Source organism: Crotalus tigris, unplaced genomic scaffold (assembly GCF_016545835.1).
Source record: "Crotalus tigris isolate CLP2741 ecotype Arizona unplaced genomic scaffold, ASM1654583v1 scf7180000017640.1540244, whole genome shotgun sequence".
Lineage (NCBI taxonomy): Eukaryota > Metazoa > Chordata > Lepidosauria > Squamata > Viperidae > Crotalus > Crotalus tigris.
The window spans coordinates 888,254-911,728 of NW_024096533.1; the positions used below are offsets into that span (position 1 = coordinate 888,254).

General features: G+C 40.0%; 1 protein-coding gene across 11 annotated transcripts in view; it reads right to left on the reverse strand.

Annotated features, from left to right (window-relative positions):
* The window catches only part of NAV2 (neuron navigator 2), a 281,427-nt gene that overhangs the window by 149,749 nt on the left and 108,203 nt on the right, over positions 1-23,475 (reverse strand). For all 11 annotated transcript variants that reach the window (XM_039335370.1, XM_039335375.1, XM_039335372.1 and 8 more), the window contains 2 exons: positions 19,927-20,035; positions 18,163-18,552 (listed from right to left, as the gene is read on the reverse strand). In XM_039335370.1, coding sequence (XP_039191304.1) covers positions 18,163-18,552; positions 19,927-20,035 — 499 coding nt within the window. The remainder of the gene's footprint in view (positions 1-18,162; positions 18,553-19,926; positions 20,036-23,475) is intronic.

Sequence of the window (23,475 nt, forward strand, 5' to 3'; positions counted from 1 at the left end):
CCTCCCTCTGACTTTGCCCTCGTACCCATCATGAGCAACCTGGCTAAGGGGAGCAAGCACAGCAGCAGCAGCCTTGAGGAGGAAATAAGTGCAGCTGGGCACCCCCTTGGGGAAGTGGGGCTGGGCTTGGTGCCGCGGGTGCTCAAGGGCCAGGCTGGGCATTTGACTTCTGCTGTCCAGGGCTCCAGGCAGCCCGCACCATCATCCAGCCCCCCTGCATGGCCTGAAAGGAATGGTGAGGCTCCTCCAGTGAACCATGCCTTGGCACTTGCCCTGGTCCCACCCCCTTCTGCCCCATTCCTGCCCAGGTCCCCACAGGCACCCTTGAGCGAACGATGTAGAGCTGGCCATGCCCACCCAATAGGCCACACCCACTCCATCCACGCCCACCCAGTAGGCTGCACCCACCCTGGCCATACCAACTCCCCCCAAGGGCAACCGCAATGCTGATGCGGCCCTCAATGAAATTGATGAGTTTGACACCCCTGCTCTAATCCCAGACTATCCAATATTATGTCAGAATATTATTATATTCTGTTGGGTTTGACTCCAAGTGACTGTATGTACAAATGTTGTACATCCAGTTCTGTTTTTAATACTGTCTTTTAACAGCCGGTTGGCGCTTTGCACCAGCATCTGGAATGTCTCTGGCACTGTTGCCATACTGAACATACTGTTGCCATGTTGAACAGCACTCAACATGGAAGTATCATCTATATGAAGAAGCACTATAGGCAAGGACATGGCCAGTCTGATTTGATAATCATGGTAGCTTGTAATGCACTCACTCTAAAGGCACAAGTTATAGTGGCCAACGACAAATGGTGACAAAACACCAGGTCTAACATGATCTAACATATAGGTTTAATAGGATTAAAGTAGTCTTTGAGGAGCTATTTTAGGTCATAGCTTTTAGTTACTGATGTGAAAAACTTGTTTTGTGAAAACTTGTTTTCACAACTGGAATGCAAAACTACTGAATTTTAGTTTGAAAAAAAATGTGGGAACTACATCAAAAATATATACTGGCTCTTAAAGCATCAGTGTTTAAGAATTACTGTATTAAAACAAGGTTAAGAAATAAGAACAAAGATTCTTAATTTTTGTAGTGAAACATTCAGTACAGATTTGTATTTTTCTTATTTTTTTTCTCCTATATTAATGTTAGTGCCAAACCATGCTTTTTATTCCCCTATTCTGTCCACTCATCAAACTTAACTGACCGCCATCTCTCATCAACTTGATCTTTCTGGTCAAAGACTGGAATGCAAAATTTGCCCACAAGCCCTGCCTTTCAAGAGAAAACAAAGAAATGAATAACCAGTTAGTTAGGGTCAATTCAAGTTTCAGTCTGCACAAACTTGAACAGATAAGTGAAATCAAGTCAGGGTGTAGCTCAGTCATAAGCTCTTATGTTGTATTTTGCTGTCATGTAGCCAAAATACAATTAACACAAGTGGCTTTTTAAAAAAGATATACATGAATTCAAAATATCCTGAGCATCAACTTCCCATCTAATTACAAGGTTTGGTACAATCAAACTGTGAAAAAGCCAACATGTAGTTATATTAAATATGTTTAATGCCACACATTTTTAGCACGTATATTCTCAAAACTAGACTCTCTTTTGGGGAGGAGAAGCCTGTGATGAAAGGAACGAACAAAACAGACCACTAAACATTCTGATAAAGAGTTATAAAAATTTCTTATATTTTCAGTGGGACAGTTCCACAGTTCTTGGAAAACATTCCTGAGGCATTCCACATTTCTACTTCACAAACATCCTAAGTGACATAGGATTACTTGCCTTCTATGAATCAAGCCAAAGAGAGAGCAAGGATGTACCTTCCTTCCTTCTTTCCTTCCTTTCCTTCACCTCCCTTTGTCCCTTCCTCCTTCCCTTCCTCTTTGTCTCTTCCTCCTTCCCTCCCTCCCTTCCATTGTCCCCCTCCCTCATTGTCCTTTTCTCCCTTCCCTCCTTCCTTCCTTCCTTCCTTCCTTCCCTCTTTGTCCCTTCCTTCCTTCCTTCCTTCCCTCCCTCCCTTCCATTGTCCCTTCCTTCCTTCGTTCCTTCGTTCGTTCCTTCCTTCCTTCCTTCCCTCTCTCATTGTCCCTTACTTCCCTCCCTTTGTCCCTTCCTTCCTCCCCCCCTCCATACCCAGGAAGGGACAAGGGGAGGGGGACAGGCTGCCAGCATGGCTGGTGGCTGTGCTGTCGGTGGCCATGGCGACATGCCAAACCTGCCTGTGCACGTGCAGAGGCAGAGGCAGAGGCTCACTTGCTAGTTCTTTGCTGGAAAACTTGCCCTTGCTAATTTAGCAGAAGCACCAGGATCAGCTCCGGGCTACAGCTGAGTCATGCTTCTGCTAAATTAGCAAGTGGCTGTCACGCTCCGGGGGCCTGATATTCACGGGCAGATGGAGACCCGTCTACTGAGCCGCCACCTCAGCCCCACCTTCTGCGCCAGCCGGTGGCATTGCCAGACAACTAGGCAGCTGCCTTCCCTCTCCGGCACCTCCACGCCAATTGGAGCCACCGTGGAAAGCCCAGTTGGTAGGTGCGAGTCTGGGGGTCGCCAGCTGATGCATGCAGGAGTGTGGCGCTGCAGCGGCTTCCCCTTCACCCTCCTCACCAGTCCGAATGGTTGCCAGGCAACCCAGCTGACGGGCGCAGGAGTTCGGCACCGTGGTGGCCTCCTGGCCGGCTGCCTCCTCAGCTGGAGCCATTGCCAGGGCCTGCACATCCGCCAGAGAGAAGCGCATTGGCGGCCAATAAGGACCACGCCAACGGTCCATACCTCAGAGGCATTGGAACACGGAGGTGTGGGATGCAAAGTTGCATGGTGCCGCAGGAGGCGGCAGGGCAGGGGGGAGGGGTTACGTAAGTCTGGATGCCTGCCTGTGAGCCAGCTGGAATGTGAAAAGGAAGCAACGTCCCGGCTGATTACTTTTTGAACTATGCAGTCTGGATGGTGGCTTGTGGGCTGGGGGGTGGGGCTTGCGCGCAGAGAGGTCATGTAAAGCGCTGGGAGCAGTTGACTTCCAGCGCTAACTTTTTTTCCACGGACTAAAAACTGTTTGTCAACCGTTCCTCTTGCTGGCTTCTTTTCCTGGGCTCCAGGGAGGACGTCTTGACAGCAGCATGTTTTTCAGCAAAGCACCAGCAAGTGAGCTGGGCGGGAGCCCAGGAGAGCAGCTACAGCTGATCTGCGCTTCTGAACTGCTCTGCAGAAGCGTGGATCAGCTGTAGCTGCACACCCTAATCCTGGGCTCCTGCCCAGCTCACGCTTCGTCGGAAAACATGCCGCTTGCTAAGTTAGCAGAAGTGCCAGGATCAGCGCCGGGCTACAGCTGATTCGCGCTTCTGTCAGACTAGCGATTGTTGTGAAGTAAGAAGAGAGAGGGGAAGGACGATATGGATCCCACTGACCTGCATGTATGAGAAGAAGTCAATCTGGTTGCTGCACAATGAGTCCCTGGGAAGGGCAGGGCCTTGCTCTGCACCTGCACTCTTCACGCGCCTCCTGCAGGGCACATTCAATAGAGTTTGTGTAGGCTGCCGCCAGGCAGCATATTTTCCACAAACAAGTGAGGTGGGAAGGAGCAGAGGGGGGGAGGAAGGTGATGCCACGGGGGGAGGAAGGTGACGCCGCGTACCACCAGCCAGGTGGTCACATACCACCAATGGTACGCGTACCACCGGTTGAAAAGCCCTGGTCTAACCCACATTTTTCTATCTTATCAAGTAGTAGGTTGTGATCTACTTTATCAAATGCCTTACTGAAGTCCAAGTAAATTATATCCACAGCATTCCTCTGGTACACTAATTTTGTTACTTGGTCAAAGAATGCAATAAGATTTGTCTGGCATGATCTGTTTTTGACAAACCCATGTTGGCTTTTAGTAATGACTTTGTTTGCCTCTAGGTGTTCGCTGATTCGTTGTTTGATTATCTTTTCCAGAATCTTCCCAGGTATTGAGGTCAGACTGATAGGTCTATAGTTTCCTGGATCTATTTTCCCCCCTTTTTTGAAGATAGGAACTACATCAGCTCTCTTCCATCTTCTGGTAGTTCCCCAGTGCTCCAGGATCTTTGAAAAATATCTTTGAATCCCAGTTCCTTGAGAACCTTGGGGTGTAATCCATTTGGTCCTGGTGATTTGAACTCGTCTAGGCTGGACAGGTGCTCACTTACCATTTTCTTGCCTATCTTAACTTGTGTTTCTAATCTGTTTTTTATGGTACTGTTTTTGATAGATTGGACTGTTTTTTCCCTTTGTGTAAATACGGATGCAAAAAACGAGTTAAATAATTCTGCTTTCTCCCTGTTACTTGTCACCTTCTTGCCACTTTCCCCCACTAATGGACCAATCATTTCCTTAACCCTTTTCTTGTTTTTTTACATGTTGAAAGAAGCTTTTTTTTTGGTTATTTTTGACTTTGCTCACAAGCCTTAGTTCATTTTGAGCCTTAGTTTTCCTCACTTCATTTTTGCAGGCTCGGGCTATTTGCTGATATTCTACCTTTCCCTCTTTCCACTTTTTATACTTGTCCTTTTTATCTTTCAATTTATCAGAGAGTTCTTTATGCAGCCATGCTGGTTTCTTTTGAGAGCTGTTATTTTTCTTTGTTGGTATTATGCTAGATTAGGTTTTTATTATCTCACTTTTTAAAATTTCCCAAGCTTCTTGAGTTCAACACCTTCTATCATTTCATCTCTGTTAGTGAGGATTAGATCCAATATGGCTAATCCCCTAGTTCTCTTCTCTACTTTTTGGGAGACAAAGTTGTCTGCTAGGTTTGTCAGGAATTTGTTTGATCTTCCACTTGGTGCAGAGTTTGTCTCCCAGTTGATGTCAGGGTAATTAAAGTCCCCCATTACTATTGTGATGTGCTTCCTATATACCTTAGTTAGCTGACTAGCAAAACATTCATCTATTTCCTCTGTTTGGTTGGGTGGCCTGTAGTATACACCTATGGCAATGTCATTTCCCCCCCTTTTATATTGACCCAAATGCATTCAAGACAGTTTTCATCATTGTTGTGCTCTATTTCTGTAGAAATGTAGTTATTTCTTATATAGAGAACAACTCCACCTCCTCTTTTGTTTGGTCTGTTTCTTTTAAATAATTTAAATTCCTCTAGCTGTGTGTTCCATTTGTGGGTTTCATCCCACCATGTTTCTGTAATGGCAACAATATCATATCTGCCCTCATTTACCTGAATTTCTAGTTCACTGTTTACTGTTCATACTCTGTGCATTGGTGTATAGACATTTGAGTCCTTTATGACTGACTCTGTGTTTACTTTCTACATAACCTGTGTGGTGCCTGAGTTCCCTATTGTCTTACCACCTGTTTGGTTAGTGCACTTTGTGTGGCACTCGTTTTTAAAAGCTTGATTTTGCTTGACAGCAAGGTTGATATTCTTGTCCAACATTATGTTACATGCACTGATAACCTTATAATTTTTAGATTGCTGGGGACAGAGGCGTTCTGTATCAATTAACTCACTATCCCCATTGTTTAGTTTAAATAGTCCTCCAGAAAATCTGTGAATTTATTGCCAAGTAACTCAGTCCCTTTCTTGGATGGATGCAAACCATTTCTTTTGTACATTTTTTCATTGGACCAGCTGCAGACATCATGACTAATATAACCAAAGCCTTCCCCTTTACACCAGTCCTTTAGCCACATATTGAATTCTGCTATATGCTGGCCTTTTTCATTTTGCTCCTTATACACTGGTAAAACCTCTGAAAAAGTAAGCCTACAACCTATCCTGCTAAGTTCCTGCCCCAAGCTCTGGAAATCATTCTGCACAGAGAGTACATCTTTTGGGGGCAGATCGTTAGTGTCAAAATGTACAATAGCATCCACATCACACTCCTTGTTGGCATTCTTGACTATTTTAAAAATATGCTTTTTGTCCCTACTGGCAGTAGCATCTGGAGGACACCTGACCTCTTTTGAAACCTCTGTGTCCGTTCCTAAATTTACATCCCTTATAATTGAATCACCAACCAGGAGGTGGCTTCTCTTTTTGGATGCCTTGTTCTTCTTGCATGACTGATGTGTAATACCTGATTCGCAGTTCTCCCTGTCAAAAACAAGTTCTTCATCTCAGACCATGATCCCCTGCTTATTTGAGTTATCATCACAACTACCTTGACCTGTCTCCTTAATGTCCCTATTAAGGTCAGCAAAAGCACTGTATCTATTATACAGGGACACAGCGAAAGCTTTGTGTTTATGGTTCACAGCTCTCAGACTGCCAGATCCCATGGTTGTCCACACTGCCCTTCTCCTACAGGATCTTTGTGGTAGAGGGGGCTGATAGTGCAGAGCCTCAATAGAGTAGAAGGGCTGAACTGGACACCTAATTTCTACCTGAAAAGCACAGATTACAGACCCTAGATAAATAATCTGTCCTTGTAGACTAGTGATTCACTTACAGATAGGACAGTTTCCAAGTTTGAAAAGAGTACTGCGAAAGACAGCTGCAAAACAAGTGTTACACTGAACTAAACCAGACATTCTGAAATGAAAGGCATCTCAGATGCACTTGCCCTGAAATGTACCTCTGCTGTTTTTGATTTTTAGTTATATGATTCATGCGCCATTAGGTGCGTGGCTGTTACTTTCCTCCTCCTTCTTAACTCACAGATTGTAGCTCTTCCCAGGAACCTCTGCGCAGTTTAAATGCAATGGAGGTCCAATCAGCAGGGCTCAGCTACTTTCCTCCTCCACCCTCCTCCTTCTTAACTCACAGATTGTAGCTCCTTTTTCTGTCACTGAGGGCTATCAAGAAATAGAAACTAATGCAATAATTTTAATTATAGAAATTGTTCTTGCTTTAGTGATCAGTAATTTAAGAAAGCAGCTTGCAAGGATATATAGCTTAGATGCAAATTCACACTTCAATCAAACTTGCAAGTAGCTAAGATGAGCTACAAAGCCACATATCCAAAATCCATGTGGTGCTTGTTATTGCACATTATCCATAAGTGTGGTATGTCAGCTTGTGGTTTCTACTTCACATTTAATAGAAAGTAAATAAAAACATAGCAATATGAAGAACATAGAATTTATGGCTGAAATAAAATGTTCATTAAATTTCGGAACAATCAGTGCAGTTAAGACTGACTAGGGGATAGTTAGGGAGGAAAAGAATGCTAACATTTATAATGTTAAACCTCTTCAAAAAATGTATTTCTCTCCTTCTTTAAGAGATGCACATGGAAAGATTACAGGAAAAAAATCCTGAAATTTGTCCAGACCCAGTGTTCTAGTTTCACACCCATCTTGCAGATTGTTTAAAATGTAAAATGAATAGAACTGAAACTATTTCTACCTATCCATCTTTTGAATGGCTGGGGGCAAATAAACTCGCAGTGACCCTGGGTAGATAGAGGGAAGGGTATTGCCACATATTTATGTCTAAAATACAGTTGAAATCTTAGGTATACTAAAAAGGAAATAAGCAGCTTTGCTTTACTTCCTCAAGAAGAAAACAGATGGAAGAAATAACACTAGTGTTATTGCACTGATAAATCAAAATGGAAATGCTGAATCTAATAAGGCATGCATTCCGCCAAATTTTATTGACTTAGAAGCTCTTGATCACATTTCCCTCTAGTGGACTAATCTGATGTGCAATAGATAGATTATACAGATAGATAGTCCTGGGATGATCCAAAAATATTTAGGAATGCACATGATTATTTTTAAAATGCATACACTAAAATAATAACAACAATTAAATACTAGGTGATTATAATATGTACCTGAATTACTATTAATATCTTTTTATTTATTAATTTATATCCAACACATCTTCCTCCTCCTATTCTTCCCACAACAACACCGTGAGGTGAGTTGGACTGAGAGAAAGTTACTGGTCCAGAGTCATCCAGCTGGCTTTTATGGCTAAGGAAGCGCTTGAAATCATGGCCTCCTGCTTTCTAGGCTAGTGCCTTAATCCAGTGACCCCCAACCTTTTGGGCACCAAGTAATGGTTCCATGGAGAGAGATTTTTCCACAGAGTGGAGGGGGCGTGATTTTGGGTGCTGCCTGCATCCCGTGGATGGGGCTTTGCTTGTTTGCGTAGGCCGGTTTCTGCCATACCGCAGACAGGTGCTGATCCACAGATTGGGGGTTGGGGACCCCTGTCTTAACCAGTAGATCAAACTGGCTGTTTTAACCACTTTTTAAAAACCACTCTTTTAAATCCCAAGGAACAATTTTATAGAATAATGACCAAATGCATAGAGATTCATGCACAAATTTTTACCTGAAGCGAAAGAAGATTATAGGAATTCTCAGTCATAAAAAATGTACAACTGATGGTTTCCAGACAAAATTTACAAACAGCACTCATCAACAGAGGCACTAAATACATATCAGTGTCTTGTAATATTACACAACACACAAAGAAATCCATGCTCTATCTTGTTCCACCGACCTTCCTGATGTTTTATCTTCTAATTTCTAATCAGCTTTTAACTGATGACTAAGTTCAATGACATTTATCCATTGGCAGAATTCATCCTCTTTCTGACATGCATCACAAAATGAATGAGAAAATATAAATTCTAGGCTATCCAGAAGTTTGCACCTGCAACTCCTTAAACCAGAATTCCCAGGTTCTTCAAAAAAACAAAACACACTTATCTTAAACAATCATGGCAAGTCTATAGCATTTTTCTGAAAAATCTAACTTGACAGATAATTGAAAACAATAGACTACTAAATGACATCACATGTTGAGACTGAATTAAGAAAGTAAACATTTAAAATTTTTGATTTTTAGAAATAGTATGGAGCAATATAGCATCTGAGACCAGTCAATGACAAAATTGGGAGGGGAAATTGAATCCATTTATCAGTTGAACAGAGAAATGAGGAAACTGGTTTCTTCTTCTCTCTAGTAAACAAAAACTCTGATAATTTTAACAAAAATATTATCCACATTGTTTAAAAAATCAAAAATCATTTGAATAGTGCTTGGATTTTCTCCTTATCCTTCAGTTTTTCATGATAATGCTTCAAAATATATCCTCATACAAGAAAACTACTTAGAAAACACAGCCCAAACGAACATTCTTGATCTTCAAGAGAAACTACTAGCCTTTACAAAGCTTATTTGCAAATATTAGAACACTAAGTGTAAAAAATAGTTAACTGATTGCTAGAATCTGTGGAGGGAGACTTACAATTGGTCCATGAAGATGCACCATCTCCATAACCATGTCATCTAGGTGAGCTAGGTGCTTGTGGCAAATAAATCACAATCCTGTAATTGCCATTTGCAACCTCCCCTGATAATTTCCCATGAGCAAAGTCAATGGGAAGTCAGCAGGAAAGGATGAAAGTCATTCCTGCTTTTAATCCCAAGAATCCCCACTACAGACTATGAGTTTCCAGTGACCTCACACTTAGCAGCATTCCCAACTCACCTGTACACTCTAGCATGTCCCCATCTTTAGCAAACCCCTTAGCACCTTCCCGTGTGCCTTGCTGGCTTGCCCACGCTTTCTAACAACCACCTGTGGATCCCACTGGCCTGCATGCACCCACTAGTGCATACCTGCAGTATTTTCACCTCCCCCCCCCATAATACGGGCATACCTCAGCACTCCATGTCTGGGACCTCAACCTCTTCCCACTTAATGATCGGCACAATACTGTGATGATGGCAGCAGGGACTGTCATTGCTAAACAATGTGGTTAAGTGACATCCCATTCTACAAGTTCATTGCTTAACGACGGCCATCTCAAACCCAACTGCACTCATAACCCAAGGACTACCACTGTCCATACAAATGCATCCTCTATAACAGGGGTCCCCAACTCCTGGTCCATGGGCCGGCACCGGTTCGCAGCATGCCAGCAAGCAGGCCGCACAAACAAGCAAAGCTCCATTCTCAAAATGCAGGCAGTATTCCAAACAATACCCCCTAGTGCCCAAAAGGCTGGGAACCTCTGCTCTATAATCTAAGAGGAATGGATATAGTTGTCCTCTCCTGAGTTTGGTGAATTAAAGGACTATGATTTTAATTTTTTTCCTTGAAAAAATGATTCACCATGGAAGACAAGCCTTTGTGGTGAAAAACAAAAACAAACAAACCCCATTATGTACCGTATATGCCGGCGTATAAGACGACTTCCAGAAGTGCTAAACTCGGCACCAAAGACGGGGGTCGTCTTATACACCGAGTCGTCTTATACGCCAGAAATACTGGTAGTTTCCGGCGTATAAGACGACGTTCTAGGAATGCGGCTCGGCGATAAAGACGGGGGTCGTCTTATACGCCGGGTCGCCTAATACGCCGGCATATACAGTATATATTTAAAAGGAACTTAAATACTGAAAAGAATACATTCACATCCTGGTATTTTCCCTATTCTTTTTTTTCTCACAACTTGTCAACTTTTCCCCATGATGCATAGCATAACTGATCAATCATCTCTTTTCTTTTGGCTGGGCTATGACTACATATACATACTACATATACATACTACATATACATACTACAAGAGCAGAGGTGGCGCAGCAGTTAGAATGCAGTACTGCAGGCCACTTTAGCTGACTGTGTTCAGCAGGTCAGCAGTTCAAATCTCACTGGCTCAAGGTTGACTCAGCCTTCCATCCTTCCGGGATAGGTAAAATGAGGACCCAGATTGTTGGGGGCAATGTAAATATATATATATACATTGCTTACTGGTGTACACCGCTTAGAGAGTGCTTGCACTTAAAGCGGTATATAAGTTTCATAAATAAATAAATAAATAAATAAATAAATGTTAATATTTTGTTGTGAAAATACATGATTTTGCTTTCATTTAAAAAACCTAATTTCATATATACCTAAAACATCAAACAAGGATCTCAGATCTATAAGGCAATATAAGGACAACAATAGAGAAGTCACACAAGCTGCTGCTAGAGGGATTGTATATTCATCCTTAACTTTTTCGCGTTGCAAGGACTGTAGGATGGATTGGTGCTGACCCCCTAAGTTCTTGAACTTAGTGCTTGAACTTTTCAGAACAGTTTTGGTAGCTTTAAGAAAAGATGAGAAGAACATCCGAACGATATCAGGGCATAAAGCCTTGACAATCTTTTTGAATATGTTCTTCATTATGAAAAAAACAAAGTAATATGTTGCCTGGTTGTGATAAGCACTAGATGACTACATGGGCAAACTGCAGTTTTCTTGGCCGTAGTATATTGTTGTCTTCCTAGTCAAGTCTATAGACTTAATATTTCCTGATAACTTCCCATTAAACTAGGTTAACTAGGTCTGATCCTCTCAGTTTTTAAGCTCAGGCAACATTAGTGAGATGCTGCCACCTGCTGAGGCATTATAAAAGGCAGATTCCAAAATTTACAAATGAATTAATACCCTTATTTTGGCCATTATTAAAAAAAAAATTCAAAAGGAGAACAGCAATATGAAAAAGTGGCATTTTCCTATTGAAATCTGGGGGTAATTTTTGGCATTGTGAACTGGATTCTAGGGACAGTTTAAAATCGTAAGTAATCTGTCTATAGATTCTAGGAATTTGATATTATTTGGATATGGTATCCACCCATATATTTTACAGGCAGTTCAATCCATGATTAAACTTAGCTTTTCATTGAAAGGCTTGCCTCAGTGTGAGGATGAATAGCCTGAGAATTAACTATAATTGGAAAGGAATTGTAAAATAAAAAATGAGCCATCTCGCATTCCATGTTGTTCTGCAACTATTGTGTGAACTATCAAGAAAGGTGACCCTTCTTTGTATTGTACTGACAAAATGCAATAAAGAACCAGAAGGGAAACATCCTTCTCTGCCAACTCCTTGTACTTCTAGGTAAGGAGATTGTGTTTGTATGTATGCATCCCAATCTACATTCACATGCAATTAATTATGATAGCTGAATTTGTCTCAGTCCTAAAGAGAAGACTGAGCTACAGAAACATCTTTATAATCTCTACCTGGGCTGACTGATTGTGTTGATCTTCAGTATCCATAATAAGACAACTTTCCAGACTGAGTTAATTGATTTCAGGACAAGCACCTAAGCCTCTTACATTTTTCATAGACAGTCAAGGTCACAGATAATGACAAGCCAAGAAAAAAAAATGTTTCTAGCCTCAAGATACCCTACAAGGCTATCTGCCAGAATTTTGGCTTGGATAGACCTGAAAGTGAAATCTCTACAACGTTTCCCACGACCCAACACAGATGGGGGAGGTATAACAATTTTTCTTGGCCACTGGATTTGCTATGGCCGTAACAAATATTTTGGCACTCTCTCCTATCTAATTGCCAGTAAAAATATAAAAGATTTACCATTTAGAAAATGGCAGTGGAACACAAATCAATTAAACAAAGGGCATTCATGCTGTAAACATATTATATTCTGAAAACTAAGACACAGCAAAGGGTTGTCTTGAGCAGTTTCCAAAGCAATACTTCCCCTCATTTTTTTAATTGTCATGTCAAAGTGGTAAATACCACATTCAAAAAACAAATGTTAATTAGCCTGAAAAAAACTTGGGTAATTTTTGTTTTTCCCATTAAATTAACATAAAATATTTCTGCAAATTCTCCTAGGCTAGGGTGTAGCTTCTTCTATGCTTTTGATTTATTGTGGTTCTTGCTTCATTCACTTTTCTCAGGAGATTTCTAACAAATGATAACCACACATTTTCCCAGCTTAGAAAATGAGATGGAGGTCAGACAAGGAATATTAGTTCCATTAATAGAAGGGGGTTGTTACCACTTTTCTTTCTTTCAAGTAATGTAGTAGTTGTCACATTAATGCTATTTTTTGAACAAAGAGATCTACATGTTGTGGTACAGATATTTTTTAATTGTGTACATTATGAATCATGTCCAAAAGGAATATCGTAAATTTGGAACCAAATGGAGACAAATAGTTGGCATGTCTTTGGGGAAGATGTGTTTATCTACTGAATAAATAAAACTTGTTCTGCATTTAAACAAAGTCCACCTAATTCTGTATCATGTTATCAATATAGTCCCTGCTTTCTCACCCCTGATTTCTTCTGTATTTTTTTAAAAGGTGAGGGTCAGGTGGTTTTCTTTTCATTATTTTGAAATGTATAACCACACTGCTGAATGCTGATTGTGTAAAGCTGGGAACTACTGAAGGCAACAAAAATAAAAACACAGGTGACAGTCCTTTTTCCCCCAAATGGTATAGGGCTGCTCACCACTAGATACTTTTGGTAGTCATACTTTTAAATAGAAGAACTCTGTGTATCTTTCCAGGAAGAATAATTTCTTCTACTACTTCTCTTCAAGCATGACATGTTAGATATTTTACAAATGCATTTGCTGCAACCCCCCCCCCCCAAAACAGCTTATACACACCTAAGATGTTTCCTTAAATAATTTAATTGTAAAGACAAGTGCTACGCAAACTAATTCCACCACAGTAAGAAATATGGCTTCCTCATTTTGTCTTGTTCTAAATTATGGACATCTGGAAGGCATGAATCATAAAAGTGATGTTACAAAACCATCTGTTTGTAACTGTGTAGACACTAGTCCAGTATGATTAGGTGATTGCATTGTTTAGTATGTTAACTCCCTTTCCCTGGAGGCAAAACAGTTTATGTCCCACATTACATTTTGAAAGCTCAGCCAAAGCTGTCTTTATAATGGTGGTAGTGGAATGCTAACTTCCTTTGGGCAGACATTAATATTAGCCCATACTCTACACTAGGGGTTCTCAACCTTGGCAACTTTAAGACTTGTGGACTTCAACTCCCAGCTTTGCTGGCTGAGGAATTCTGGGAGTTGAAGTCCACAAGTCTTAAAGTTGCCAAGGTTGAGGACCCCTACTCTACACAATCCAAAATCAAATGTGCAAAATTTAGTTTCTCTGTTCCACTACAAAACTTCTTTTCCAATGTTTCTAAGCAGACTATGACATTTGCTTAATTCTCAGGCTCCAACAACCTCACATCTGACAGTCAGAAAAGACTTGCCAGAATAAAGAATCTGTGCCTTTCTGAGGTAACTTATAAATCCAGCCAGAGAAACAGAATGAATGGCAATGAGTTTTCTATTTCCTAGACCTGCCTTCCCAGCCTGCTAGATATGTGAACACCCAGAGAGCTCCAAAACTGAGATAAATCCTTTAGTTTGACCCCTGGGAAATTTATGAGAAATTGATATACTAATATAGGGCTGTCAAACTGCTGGCCCACGGACCGGATGCGTCATGCCAAAACCGCGCCCACCCCATTGCCGACAATGGAGAAAAAGTCACGATACATTGCAACACATCATGTGACATTGCGAGTTTGACACCCCTGCACTAATACTTAACATCTCAATCACTTTTATATATGGGAAGTCCTTAACTTACTATTAGTGGCTGTTTGAAGTTACAGTAGACTTCCCCAGGGGTACTCATAACCTGGTTCTTAAGTTCTGATGCCTCCTCTACCATGGTCGTGAGAACGCATGTTGGACATTCAGCAACAGACCCACATTTCTGACTGTTTCATCATCCCATGGTTATATGACCGCATTTTATGATGGTTTTGCAAAAAAAACCTGGGCATTTATTTCTGGGTTTTGGCAAAACTGGCTCATAGCGAACAATGGGTTCACTTGATGACCATGGTATTCACTTCACAATCATTTGCTTAACAAATGAAAATAGGTCATAAAATTGGGTGGGTCATGTGAATTATCTCCTTTACGATTGTCTTGACTTACGACCATGATGTGCAGGCTCCATTATGTTAGTAAGTTAAGAATTACCTGTATGCATGGGATAACTGATAAAAGCTATGCCTTCTATTGTATCCAGAATAACATTTCCATCTGTCCCCTGGTTGGCCACAGTGACAAGCAAAATGCTCAGCCTCATCTAATAGGCCTGTTCTAATGTTCAAATATGTCAGGCTTTGGCTGTTACTACTATCTAGCACAACGCTTATAGTTCCTACTAAATAAATGTGCACTAGCTGGAATCCAGTTATTAAAGAACAGATTTAGTTATAAATACTATTTATATAAATATTTATATAAATATAAATACAGCTGGCTGATTGGCCATACTCAGTGTGTGGTCCTCAATGGAACTGCATCTACATGGATGGAAGTGTACAGTGGGTTGCCCCAGGGCTCTGTTATGGGCCCAGTGCTCTTCAACATCTTCATCAACGATTTGGACGAGGGGATAGATGGAGAACTCATCAAATTTTCAGACGACCTCAAGCTGGCAGGAATAGCCAACACTGCAGAAGACAGGCTTAAGATACAGGAGGATCTTGACAGACTTGAACATTGGGTGCTATCTAACAAAATGAAATTCAATGGTGAAAAAAGTAATGTTCTACATTTAGGTAAGAAAAAACAAATGCACAGGTACAATATAGGTGCTACCTTGCTCAGCAATAGTAACTGTGAGAGGGATCTCAGAGTTCCAGTGGACAATCAATTAAATATAAGCCAGCAGTGTGCTGTAGCTGCCAAAAAACCCAGCACAGTGCTAGACTGCATTAACAGAGGGATAGAATCAAGGTCACATGAAGTATTAATACCACTTTACAATGCTTTCGTAAGGCCACACTTGGAATACTGTATCCAGTTTTGGTCACCAGGATGTAAAAAAGATGTTGAGATTCTAGAAAGAGTACAGAGAAGAGCAAAAAAGATGATTAGGGGACTGGAGGCTAAAACATATAAAGAATGGTTGCTGGAAGTGGGTCTGTCTAGTTTAATGAAGAGAAGGACTAGGGGTGACATGATAGCAGTGTTCTGCTATCTCAGGGGTTTCCACAAAGAAGAGGGAGTCAAGCTATTCTCCAAAGCATCTGAAGGCAGGACAAGAAGCAACGGATGGAAACTAAACTAAGAAAGAAGCAACCTAGAACTAAGGAGAAACTTCCTGACAGTGAGAACAATTAACCAGTGGAACAACCTGCCTCTAGAAGTTGTGAATGCTCCAACACTGAAAGGTTTTAAGAAGAGACTGGACAACTATTTGTCTGAAATAGTATAGGGTTTCCTGCCTGATCAGGGGATTGGACTAGAAGACCTCCAAGATCCCTTCCAATTATATTATTATTGTTGCTGCTGTTGTTGTTTGTTTTTGTTGTTTATTAGTATGTCCTGAGGACAATTCAGCCATTGTAAATGTCAGAAGCAACTTTCTGTTCTTGATTATTTTAATTTTTACATATAACTTAAAGATAGAATTTCCCCTTCTGCCCTACAATAACTGTTAAATGGAAGGAAACTTAGGGTTCAACTTAAGATGCAGATTTACTAAGGAAATTGCTCATCACTAGATGGAGCTATTAACAAATAAATTGCTATAAAAATTACAAAAAAGAAAGACAAGACCATCCTGGTAGATAGCCAACAATAAAATACAATTCATTCATTCCTATACTGACAATGTCTTGCAAGGTTCCATTATATTATTTTGTACAAAACTCATGTGCGTGTGACAACTTTACTAGCAAGTACAAAAAATAATAGAATGAGAGGCAAAGTATCTGTACTTCTGGAAAAAAAAAACCAGAAAGTTTACGTAATAATGGTCCATCTTTTAGTGGGACTTTAATATTTTTGGTTTTCTTCAGCTTATCCCTGTTCAAACAAATCATTAATTTGTCCTATTCCCATGCATCTTTTTGTATATTTCTAATACTGCTAATAGAATATGTTTAGTATATACATTAAGTTTGTAAGAAACAAAATACTTTTTAAAAGTATATCCAGAAACTAGACAATAAACAAAGCAATTCTTTGTTATCTATCATGTCCTCATGTGAATAGTTTTATTTATGAATTAATTTTTTTGCTGTAACTTGGATTCTAGCTCTTTCAACACCTAACATGTGCAAACACAATGTCTATGGAGATTCTCAGTCATCTAGGTCATAGTTATCCCAAATATGTTTTTTCATGAGGCAACTGGACTTAAACTCCTGTAAGTACTTATATGTATACAGACAGAATAGGCTGAATCAGGCTGCATGCTTATTTGTGTAGGGCTGATTTTGGAGAACTAAGAATGACAATAGGAAAGATATGTCCTAAGAACTTTGCAGAAGTCTACAGTTTAGAACCATGCTGCAGTTTGCCCATGCTGATAATTGGAAGACAATATATACATGAATGGTGTGTGATAATTTACTATGGCATTTCTCCATGGGGAACAGACATAAGCTTGAGAATTTAGGCAGCTTAACATAACATCATTCAATTAACCAGCTTACACATCTTGGGCAAAGGCTACAGAAGCCTAAGTTCTTGATATATTTTCTTTTATTAAACTCCATTCAGAGGCTCACAGCTAAGCAAAGTTTTCAACGAATTAACAATTTCACAGAAATGGAAAAGGCAATTTAAACTAATGTATCTATCTTCTTGCTTAGTCAATGCAAAAACCCAAACTGAAGCACCCACAACAAATGGCCATCTAGACCAGAGGTCACCAACCTTTGTCAGTTGGCAGACTGGAGGAAAAGAGAGGGGGAAGCATTTTACATGTGTGCATGCATGTGAGCACGGGGCGTGAGCATGTGTGTGCCCCAAATGGGACGGGGCTAGCACCCGCATGATACTCACTAGCCCTGCCCCGTTCTTGTGTGGTACAGCGCCTTGTTTCTGCAACCCATGGTGCAGCGGGGGCCATTTTTGCACCTTGCAGTGCGGCAGTGGTCCATTTCCACATCCCACGGCATGGTGTCGTCCGTTTTTGCGCCTTGCAGCACGACAGTGGTCCAGTTTTGCACCCTGCAGTGTGGTGGCACCCATTTTTGCACCCCGCAGCACAGCAGGGGACCATTTTCACACTGGCCGGCCTGTCCTGCGACCCAGTGGCCAGCAGGCCACAGTCCATTACTGGGCTGTGGCCCACAGATTGGGGACCCCTGGTCTAGACTCTGCTTGAAAATGTTATTTTATTATCATCACCACTGTTTTTTTCTGATCCTTACTTTTAAACCTGGACTATCTTATCAATAACCATAATGAGCTACCATATATTTAACCAATATATTCTTAATACATTGCACTATTTTAACTAAATTTAATTGTTGGAACTATTTTTATCTCAAGAGCAGAGAATAAATGGCTTTTTTAAAGTAACAAACAGATTTGATTGTACTTACCCACTTGTAATATCATCAGTTCTTATATTTTTCCCAAGGACATCTCCGTCACTCATATAACCTGTTGCATCCATGTTGATTCCTTCAAGATCTACTTCATCACCTCCTTTGTCTGTGATATCCATGTGGCAAACATTATTGTCCCGAGATGTTGGGTGTCTTCTCAATGGTGCTGAATACATGTAACGTCCTGGTTCTGCATTGATGAATCGGCTGGCATTGGCTCTTGGAGGATATCCATTACCCACTGATGGAGCATCACCTGCCTGGAGGCGGGGGCTGGACTGTCCAAGTCTCCAAGATAAAGGTGTTGGCCTACCAGTCAAACTGAGGATGCTGCGTCCGCTTATTTCAGTGGTGACATTAGTATCAAAGGTGGTCTCCAAAGTGCTTAAAATAGGAAAAGATTCAAGGTGTAATACATTTCAACCAATGTTTATGACAAATGCTAGAAATATTTTATTTAATATATCTGGGATGAGAGAAAAGCAAAAAAGGGTTTTTTAAAATCTTACTAATAAACTATGGGGCAGAGGAATATTAAATGTTGGCTATAGAAGGCAACGCATTTGGTCAAGGCAACCTACAGAAGTCCATTTAATACACTTGTACATCTTAGGTGGAATCGTGTTATGATGCTTTCTTGATGAGACCTTTTGTTAAAGATTTCAACCATAACTCTTTATTATTAATAATTGCATTATTTACCAATGCTCTGTATACTCTGTATAAATTATCTAAAAACAATAAATGGCTGTGGAACTTTAATGAATAAACCTATGAGACTGAACTTGTTAGAGAGAGTTTCCAACAGTGAATTCATTTTAGCTTCTTTTCTTATTTTTATTTATTTATTTTTTTTATTTTTTTTGCAGTTAGGGCAGAATGTATCATTGGAAATACTACTTCTGAGAAAACTATTTGGTATTGAGCTTTCAAGTTTTAGGTGTGATTTAAGGACTGTTAAGTTGTCTCAGGCCCCTGTATTACGTTACTGATGGTTTTTTCATATTTTGTCTTCAGTTTGTTGTATTTTTTTAAAAATTTTGATTGTATTATTTAAAAACTAGGAAAGCCTGGATGAAATACGTGTGTCTGGGTAAGTAAAATGTCACCGTTGAATCATGCTACTTCTTTGATGTGGTTTTTTTCCCAAGCATTTAGCTGATTGCCTGAATTGGCAATGTTATTATGTGCTACAGTGCAACAATAGACCATTTTGATTTCTGTTTGAAATATTACTAGTGAATCGTTTTCACTGCTTTAAAATATGACCATGCATACCTCATTAATAGAATTATAAGGCTTTGTTTATTCAAAGGCCAGGTAGGAATTCAAGCTATGTGCCTTATCAAATAGGTCAAATACAGTTCAGTTGCTTGTTTAAACACAATAATGTAGATCTGGTTAAAATATGTTAAGTTTCAGAAGTAAACCTAGGTAACTTTTAAAAAAGTAACCTTTGCACCTTTCTGTTCAAACATCACCTAAAAAATATTTAACTAATATTTTTCCAAGACTCAACCTTTATATACAGCCCTCTCTGAAATGGTTTCTTCCAATTCCTAAATTTAACTCTTCATTAATCTCAGTTATATCCTAATATGTACAGATTCTAGTTTTTCACATAAAAAAAGATAATGAAGTGCAGTGTATAGTCAAATTAATCTTTAGTAATTCATAATCTTTCAGAAGCAGAAAGAAAGTAAAGTATGGGCAAAATAGTTCTATTCCTCGTAAAGAAATAATCCACGTGTCTTTTACCTATGGGACACCTGGGTTCCACGTAAACTAGACATGGTCTCTTCTAAGTTTTGCCGAAGATCAGCTATATTCTTGACAGTTCGTAATCTGCGCGTTTCTGGATCTTCCCCTATGGAAAATGCAACTTTTAGATAAGAAGTAATTTGAGTTTATCAGTAGAGTATACACACACACACGTTTCACATTTCCAACTCCAAAAATACTTTTCTATTTTTGTGTTATTTCAGACTCTGTTTTTTTGTAAGTGGTGTTTAATCGTGGGCTGAATGAGACATGATAGGATATAATCAATCTGACAAACATAGGCCTCTGTTGTACACTAATCTGAATCGTATTTAATATTCAAAATTATTTGAACTATTGAAGGAGCCGTTATGGCACAGAGGTTAGAATGCAGTATTGCAGGCAAACTCTGCCCACAGCCTGGAGTTCGATCCTGATGGGGTTCAAGGCTGACTCAGCCTTCCATCCTTCTGAGGTCAGTAAAATGGGGACTCAGATCGTTGGGGACACTATGCTAACACTGTAAACTGCCGAAAGAATGTTTACAGCACTATGGGGTGGCATATAAATCTAAGTGTTATTGCTATTTATGAATGTATTCATTTCCACTATCCCCAAACAATCTCAGGCTCTTGCTGTTATGTTTGTATCCTAGTCTTGTAAAGAAGTTTTAAAGATCAATGTGGGTTTGAAAAACTCTGATTGTGTTTCTATTTGGATTCCCATCTCTTTAAACCTGCAATTTTATCATCTCTGGAGATATCTAATGTACATTTGAAACAAATTAATCTCATTGTTTCCAAAGGAGTGGTTTCTTTAAAAAAAAAAAGAATATCTATTAAACACTTTATGGCAAAACACACACTGATTTAAACTAGCTGAATACAAGGCTTTGTAATTTCAGGCAGACTGCAATCTACCATTTATTATAAAATTGAAATGTTATGTTATGTTATCTACCAGACTGCATTCTCAATAGAAAAGAACTTGGGGAACATAGAAATACTGTAGTGTATCAATCTGATAAGGATAACATCTGGATGCTCTCTAGAAAATTAATAAACAAAGGATATCCATCTTAGAGTAAGGAATACTGCAGAAATTACTTTAGCTCACCACCCAAAATTCATTTTTACATGTTATAACCATAACAGCAATTACAGCAATTGTTCACTTTTTATGTTTCCAAAGGGAGAACAGTTCTCGCTCTTTTACCTAAATATGTTTTAGTTATCTTCAGATCAAAGCATGTCTCTGTTCAGAAGTTTCATTTCATTCAAAAGCTTTTCCTCAAAGGTATGGAGTAATACAACTTTAGTCTACAAAAACATTTCAAGTGATCATCATAAAAGGCAAGTCTGAGCTCTCTACAAGCTTGAAAAAAAAACCCTCTTCTCTATACCACTTATTTAAATGTATTTTATTTAAAGCATTTTACCTCAGGTTTTTTTTATTTGTATTTAAAATGCACTTAAAGCAGCTAATAGAAATAGAATACATTTTAAAACATCAGTCAATCAGAAAAGTAAACACTAATTAATAAATCAACTGAATAAATCCAGCAAAAAGCAAAAGGGAAAAGCCACAAGTTCACCTGGAAATGGAAAGAAATGATGTTAGATTAAATTCAGGCCACAAGTAGTTTTATAAAGTGGGAGCAGCCAGTGAGAAATCTACCTTCTGTGAAGATATTGGCATAGCTTCATAGAATCCAGGTGGGACACAATGACTGGGAGACAATCCTCTTTTGCTCTTCTAAGAGACTGAGCAAATTTGTGCAGGAATAAGAAGTCTCAAATGCTTTGTTAATATTTGTCCTAAATCCAGGTTTAACAAGAACTTTGTGAAACCTGAAGAGCCATTTGTAACCTTAATGTTGAATCTTTAGTAATCCTTTATTAAACATGTGAATAACTTTCTTTCCAGGATTTAGTGCACAGGACACCGATGAGGAAAAGTTATAATAAAGAATGCTAACATTTGGTGGAAACAATAGCTGGCAGTTTGAAAGAGCTGATAAATGCACGGTAGATTTCTGTCCTTTTTTTTTTTTCAAACTAAAGATGCTTGTTTTTTAAAAAGAAACTTTCTGGAATCGTGGAGACTTTAAACTCAGTTTACATTCTATGCAAATTAGCACTGCATCTTGTCAAAATTAGGGATTTTGAAAAGAAATATCTTCTTTGGATTTAGAGGGCATAGACCCCTGCCATGGCCAATCCACTTTCTGTCAACCCTTGAGTTCTCAGCAGCTGCCATCAATGCAGAGAAGTCGGGATCCTCCAGGTCTGCTGCTTGATGAGAAGGTGGCGGCATTGGCTAGTAGAGTGTTTGCACAGATTCATCTTGTGCACCAATGAGCCCCTTCCTGGACTAGGAGGTCATGCTCACAGTGACTGATACCTTAATCATTTCCCAGTTGGATTATTACAATGCGCTTTACTTGGGGCTGTCCTTGGAAACCATTTGGGAAGTTACAGGCAGTGGTGTGTACAGTTTGAGGTGTTCACAGGTTAGTCAGGATATACCTCTATTGTACAAGCTATACAGGCTCCCAGTCTCATTCTGGGTACAGTTGGAGCTACCTTTAAGGGCCTAAATCAGGGGTCACCAAGTTGTGGGCTGCGGCTCACTACCGGGCAGCGGCCACTTGGCCACTGGGGCGCGTGAAGGTCACACTGCGCTAGCGCCACCCTGAGCATCCTGCTGGCACTAGCACCATCCTGCCCTGTGCGTCCCACTGGCACTAGCGTCACTCCGAGCATCCCACCAGTGCTAGTGTCACCCCATCCCCAAGCATCTCACTGGCACTAGTGCCGCCCATACTGTCCTGCCAGGGTATCCTAAGACAGAGGTTCCCAACCCCCCCCCAGTCCATGGATCCTTGGCATGCCAGAAATTGGGCTGCGCAAAAAGCAAAGCCCCATCTGTGGGATGCAGGCAGCACACAAAACCACGGCCTCTCCGGTCCGTGGAAAAAGCTCTCTTCGTGGAACCGGTCCCTGGGGCGCAAAGGATTGGGGTCTGCTGTCCTAAGGGGACGCTTAAGGTGCAAGTTTTTGTTTTCTTTTACTTTCTTTTATGATTGTTTTATGGTTATTGGTTTTGTTGTTATAATCTGCTTGTTTAAAAGAGGTGACCATATACATCTTTTAAATAAACAAATAAAATATGATTGGAAGTACAACAAGAGGCTCATGGAGTTGTTAACTTAGGTCCATGTAATTCAGCTTTCTCAGTCTACTGCCCTTTAAATATGTTGAAAGAGCAACTTCTAAAATTCCCAGGGAATGATGGTATAACTGAATTTGTCTAAGTATCTCTGGGCTGAAATGATAAGATTTCAGGCATCTGTAGAAATACCAAATCCAATTTGTTAATTATCTTTAACTGCTTCTCTTATTCCTGTACTGTACATGTTTTATTAAAAGTCTATTTAGAAACCTATTGAACAGCACTAGCCACTTATCTTCATGAAAATATTGTTCAGAGCTCACAAATGGCTAAATAATAATCTGTAGAATATTAAAATCTTTTCTAATCTTT